The 5,128-nt window shown below is 56.5% G+C and overlaps 1 protein-coding gene across 4 annotated transcripts; it reads right to left on the reverse strand.

Annotated features, from left to right (window-relative positions):
- On the reverse strand, nt 1-5,016 carry C9H17orf58 (chromosome 9 C17orf58 homolog). 4 transcript variants are annotated; one of them, XM_035720672.2, is made up of 5 exons: nt 4,875-5,013; nt 4,664-4,769; nt 1,986-2,540; nt 1,601-1,792; nt 1-955 (listed from the first exon to the last, which is right to left on the reverse strand). In XM_035720672.2, exons 2-5 carry the CDS (start codon nt 4,737-4,739, stop codon nt 765-767), a joined length of 1,014 nt encoding a protein of 337 aa, XP_035576565.1. In that variant the 5' UTR covers nt 4,740-4,769; nt 4,875-5,013; the 3' UTR covers nt 1-764. The 4 variants fall into 4 exon arrangements, with proteins under 4 accessions (XP_035576565.1, XP_025292496.2, XP_025292494.1 ...); XM_025436711.3 differs by having other exon boundaries at nt 4,664-5,016; XM_025436709.3 differs by lacking the exon at nt 1,986-2,540 and having other exon boundaries at nt 4,664-4,732; nt 4,875-4,998.
- Nucleotides 5,017-5,128: the final 112 nt, after the last annotated feature.

Below are 5,128 nucleotides of genomic sequence, written 5' to 3' on the forward strand. Positions count from 1 at the left end.
TGATTTCAAGGCAAGATTTACTACTTTACAAACACAAACACGATACTTGGTCTTAATAGAAAAATGACATCAGATACACCCAGAATATGTTTAGCATTGGGATAGTTGCCAGTCTGGCACAAAACATGCGTTTTTAGGAGCAGGGAGGCATGAAAATAAACCATTTATCACATTTTGGTACATCAGGAACACTTGTTTGAATATTTTGCTTGAATTAAGCCTGTTAGTACTCTAAGTGTAAAACTTTAATACTTGTCTTGAGTTCTGACCCTAGTGTTTGATCTAAATGACATTTCAATACATGTCTTTTGACTAGTGCACTGTCTGTACAGAATTTAAAATGTGATGGTTTTAGTATGAAACTTGGGTTTGATACGTGATAGAACCTATTCAAAGTTGTATATTTAAAATCAAGGAAATGTTTTTTGTGAACTATTTCTACTGAAGAATGTATTTAAATTAAAATAATTAAAAATAAACAACATGAAGCGGTGATGTGTTAACTGGACAGGTCAGTTATCTGAGCCGCGTGAATAACTGCCACGAGAGCTGAATAGCTTTGCCAGGGAGCTCTGAAGCGTACCATCGAAGAGGCATCTTGTAAATAAGTGGCAACTTGAAGATTAGAGTTGGAATGACACAGTCAGTTCCAGAAGGAGCTATGGGCCCTACTCCACAGGAAGACCCCATTACGTGGAGACAGGCCCTTCCCCATCTTGTTGCTGAATGCCAAGTCTCTCCCAAAAGCCCAAGGATAGGACGATTCAGATGCACTGGGTGTGAACTGCATCTTGCACTTGCCCGTCCCTTTTTCGATTAAATCTCTTCACATAGCTGCTGCTGCTCCTGAGCAGTCCATCTCCGGGTCGGAGCCGTCCTCTCAGGACCTGGAGCAGAGCCGTAGGGAGCTGGCGTCTCTTATGGTAGATGTGGCCCATCACGATATACCTGCTGCCTGGGGAGGGAAAAAAAAAAAAAAGTAACCAGAAAGTACATTCATAGTGTCTTTTAAATGCCAAGAAGCAGTAAGAGATTGCGAAGCCGTCAAGGAATGCGTCAGCTTGCAACTACTGCTGCACATGTTGAAACTCAGACATTTCACCCTCCAACAAGCGGTGGAAACAGTCTAGTGACCTTTAGAAGACAACCACATAATCAGCCTGTGTAACCAGCCAACGTTACAAAGGTCCTAATCACGAGGTATCAGGAGGATTTTCCAGAGCACACCTCTAGAAAGATGTGGGAGTGGGTTCCCCCCTCCCCCCTCCAAAAAATGACCGCTCTAAACTTTTTTCTAAAAGCCTGTTCTGTGGCTCTCTGGCTACGCTGCTTCGTCACTCCGTATGTCAACACGTATCTGAGGGCCTGCTTTGTGCCAGCCCATGCTTTCCCCACCTTTCACCAGAGGCGCGGGGAGGCTGATGGCGCGTAAATCAGAGTGACAGAAATAATACCTGTCGTCTAAATTCTATTCATTTTTAGAATACTCCCCCCCGCAAAAAAAAAAAAAAAAAAAAAAAAAAAATCCCTGGCCGTGGCATCCGAGTTACAAGCGGTGGCATAAAGTCCGTGTATTAAGTGGTGGGGTCAGTGTCAATACCAGGTTTAAATTCTGGACACGGCTTATTGCAGCTGGAGTCGTCCAGGGCCAGTATGTGGACTCGGAAGAAAAACCCGTCCGGAGTGATGTACAGGCGGCTCATCTTGTACAAGCCGTCCCGGTCCACCAGCAGGGTCACCAGCCGGATCCCGGTGCCGAGCACGTCCACGTCGTGGACGATCCCGTTCACTGCTGCTCTTCAAAAAAACAAAGAGTTTGGAGAAACGCACAGCGCTCACGTCCCCTCTCTCCCCACTTGAGTCTGCACATCACGGACCGGTCCGCACGGGCGAGGGGGCCGCAGGGTGCAGCGGGTGGGTCCCCCCGGGCGCGCCCTCGGGGAGGCTCGGGCAGGCTCGGGCAGGCTCGCCTGGGCGGGGCTCACCGAACTCGCTCGCGCAGTAGGACTCGCGCTCGTCCAGGTCCACCCTGCAGGCGCGCGCGCAGGGCTGGGCGCCCGGCTCCGCGTCCCTCTGCGGCGGGCCGGGGCGCGGCGGCGGCGGGGGCGCGGGCGCGGGCGCGGGCGCGGGCTCCGGGGGCGGCGCGGCGGCGCGCGGCCGGTTGGGGTGGGCGGGGCCGGCGGGGGCCTCGGCGGCGCGCGCGGGCGGCCGCACGGCCGGGAAGCGCAGGGCCCGGGCGCGGGCTCGCCGCGGGGCGTCCTCCAGCGCGGGCGCGCGGCGGGGCGAGGCGCGGTTCTCCGCCTGCGCGAGGCGCGGGCTCGGCGGGCCGGCGGGCGCGCGCGCGGCCTCCCGGAAGCCGGCCCGGTTCTCGGCGGGCGGCGGGGGCTTCCGGCGTCGCGGGTCGGGCCAGGCGCGGGGGGCGGCCTCGGCCGCGCGTGGCCGCCGCGGGGCCTCGGGGACCGGCTGCGCTCGGGGCCCCGGCGTCTCCTCCGCGCTCGGGCCGCCGCCGGGGTCGGGCTTCCTGCCGTGGGGCGGCGAGGCTGTAGGGGAAAGAAGAGGAGAGGCCGGGGAGGCCGTCAGGAGGGCGCCCCCGTGGAGAGGGCAGGGGAGGAGCGGAGGTCGGAGGGGCCGGCGGGGGCGCGCGGGAGGGCAGACGCGCCGGGGGCGATGCAAACTCGGCAGGCACCTGCGAGGGGAGCGGGCGTGGGGGCGCTGGAGGTGCAGGTTAGGGAGCGCGAGGGCAGAGGAGGGCGCCCCGGGGGAGACCGACGGGAGGGTCTTGCCCGGGAGAACCAGGCCAACCAGGAAAAATGTTCTCCCCGCATGGGAACGTTTCATTTCCTTAAGGAACCTTCTCAAACCTATAGCATTCAAAAATTGCAACAACCTATTTGTTCTAGGACTAAACACAACTGTCAACTGTGGTTTAAATAACAACCCCCCCCTTTTTTTTCCTGCCGTTTCTTTAATATATGTATAAACATCCGCCTTTTTGCTATGTACAGTTTGTTGAGAAAGTACCAAGAGCAAACCCCAGGGGGAAAGGTCTCATATTACAGGTTCTCCTAATTGTTTAAGCGCCCCTGACAACAGAACTATTTGGTTTTCCCATCCGTGTTTACACTGTCATCTTGGTCTCTGAGTGGATTTTTATCCGGCTTCTTGGACACCACTTACCAGTAAACCACAGCTAAGAAAGATCTTTAAAGCACGGCTGGGAGGCCGAGGCCCCTTGGTTGAGTATAAAAGCACACACACAGCCCACTTGCATTCCCCCTTTCCCTGGAGGAGAAAAATCTCTTAAATGATATGGCGTGAAAACAATTTTTTTTTTAAATTATGAATGATCCCCTCCGCCCCCCCCCCCCCCCCAGCTCTGCAGACAGGTTAGTGAGCAAACTTCAGCCAGCTTGGAAGCTGGGCAACTTTCCATGCCCAGTTACACAATATCACCTCCCCGTTTGCCTGGGTCCCAGTGCCCTCCAAAGCGGCACAAGAATCTGTCTTTATTTTTCTTTTTCTGTTGTCTCAAGGGCTCGTTTTCCGCATTTCTCTCCTCTTGCCTCGAAGAGCCTGGTGTGCCCCCTTCGCAGCTCTCGCAACACTGCATTAAAAGTGCCTTATCTCGCCCAATCGACAATCTCCTTTAAAAATCAGCGTTCACCCAGCCCTAATAGCCGGTTATGGTTCATGTTTTTGCAGAGAGGTTGATTCTGACTCATTATGTCCAACGTCGTCCCATACACAGCTGAATAAAGTCCTGGTGGATATCCAATTCCTGACTGTCGACTGTTGACCTCACAACTGCTTCCCCATTGATATCACCATCTGTTGTCATGGGAAAGATTGTCTGATATTTGGGTTAAATGCCACTGAAGTCATTCAATTTCCATGTGGAAAAATAACCCAAAGTCAATTGCCCTGCGAGGTGCGGAAGCCGTTTTTCCCAGAGATAGTGAATCGAACAGAACATCCAAATAAAAGCAAAACAAAAACGTCTCCCCGCTGAGAATCCCTTATTTCATTTCCCCCCAGTAACTTCTTTTCAGCTCATGCATGAAATTGTGTGTGTTAGAGACGCAGGTATCCTCCTCCGCCCCCGCCAGCGCCACCCGCCCCCACCCCCGCCCCCGCCCCGGGGCCGGTGTCCGCTGGGGCTCCCCGTGGCCCTCAGCCGCGCGGGGCGCCCCCAGCGCCTCGGATCGCCCGCGGGACCCGGGCCCGGGGCGCAGGGCGCACCCCGCGCTCCCCCGGGCGCCCGCCGCCCGCCGCGTCCTGCGAGCCCGGCCCGCGCGGCGCCCGAAAGGCACGGCCGCGACCCCTTGTGACACTTTCCCTCCGCCGTGATGGAGCAACTACTTAACATGCAAAGTTTTCTCCAGCCTGCCCGGCTCGCTCGAGATCATTTCAGCAGCTGAACTGGCTTCTTTCCGAAAAGGCTGCCAGGACACACAAAATCTTGGGGACACGGTTTGCTCCTTTCGAACACGACCACGGACCCGGAGTCCCCTCTCCTGCAAACTCCGACCCCCTCCTCGTCCCGCCCTTCAGCGCGCCCTCTCCCCGGCCCTCTGCCCCCCACCCCCAGCACCACCACCACGACCCCCCCCCGCCCACCCCACCCCTGCTCCTCCGCGGGGACTCCGCATTTCACCCATCTTACCTTTTCTGTCCGCCACTGGGGCTTCGGGAGATGATCCAACGATCAAACAGAGGAGCCAGAAAGCTCTAGCTGTCATTTTCGTAGACACGGTTCCCAGGCTCTAAAACTGAGCCTGGGCTTTTGCTCTTTCTCTCCCCCCACCCCTTCTCCACACCCCCACCCCCGTTCATGCTAATGAGGGGCAGCCTTTGGGGAAACGGGAATCACTCACTGAGCAGACCATTGGAACAAAACCGAGCTGCAGGGATTTCTCCCACTTCCTCAGGGGGACAAGCACATGGCCTCTCAAAGTTGTCCCTGCGAGCGTCGGTGGGCAGTGACAGCATCAGATCCCCAAACCTGAACCCCCATGTGGGTTTCCGGACCCGGGGAGGGGGAGGGGAGGGGAGGGGAGGGGAGGGTGGGGCGAGTGGCAGAAGAAGGGTGTTGAGGGGCTGAGGGACAGGGTGGGGGCCAAGGAGTGAT

This window comes from Canis lupus, chromosome 9, assembly GCF_003254725.2.
Source record: "Canis lupus dingo isolate Sandy chromosome 9, ASM325472v2, whole genome shotgun sequence".
Lineage (NCBI taxonomy): Eukaryota > Metazoa > Chordata > Mammalia > Carnivora > Canidae > Canis > Canis lupus.

Bases quoted from the DNA above. Each gene is read 5' to 3' on its own strand.
- C9H17orf58 (XM_025436711.3), bottom strand. From the start codon at position 4,739: ATGACAGCTAGAGCTTTCTGGCTCCTCTGTTTGATCGTTGGATCATCT. The intron at 2,541-4,663 runs GTAAGATGGGTG...TTTCCCCTACAG, and splicing joins CCCAGTGGCGGACAGAAAAG to CCTCGCCGCCCCACGGCAGG. The intron at 956-1,600 runs GTATTGACACTG...TTCCCTCCCCAG, and splicing joins GTGTCCAGAATTTAAACCTG to GCAGCAGGTATATCGTGATG.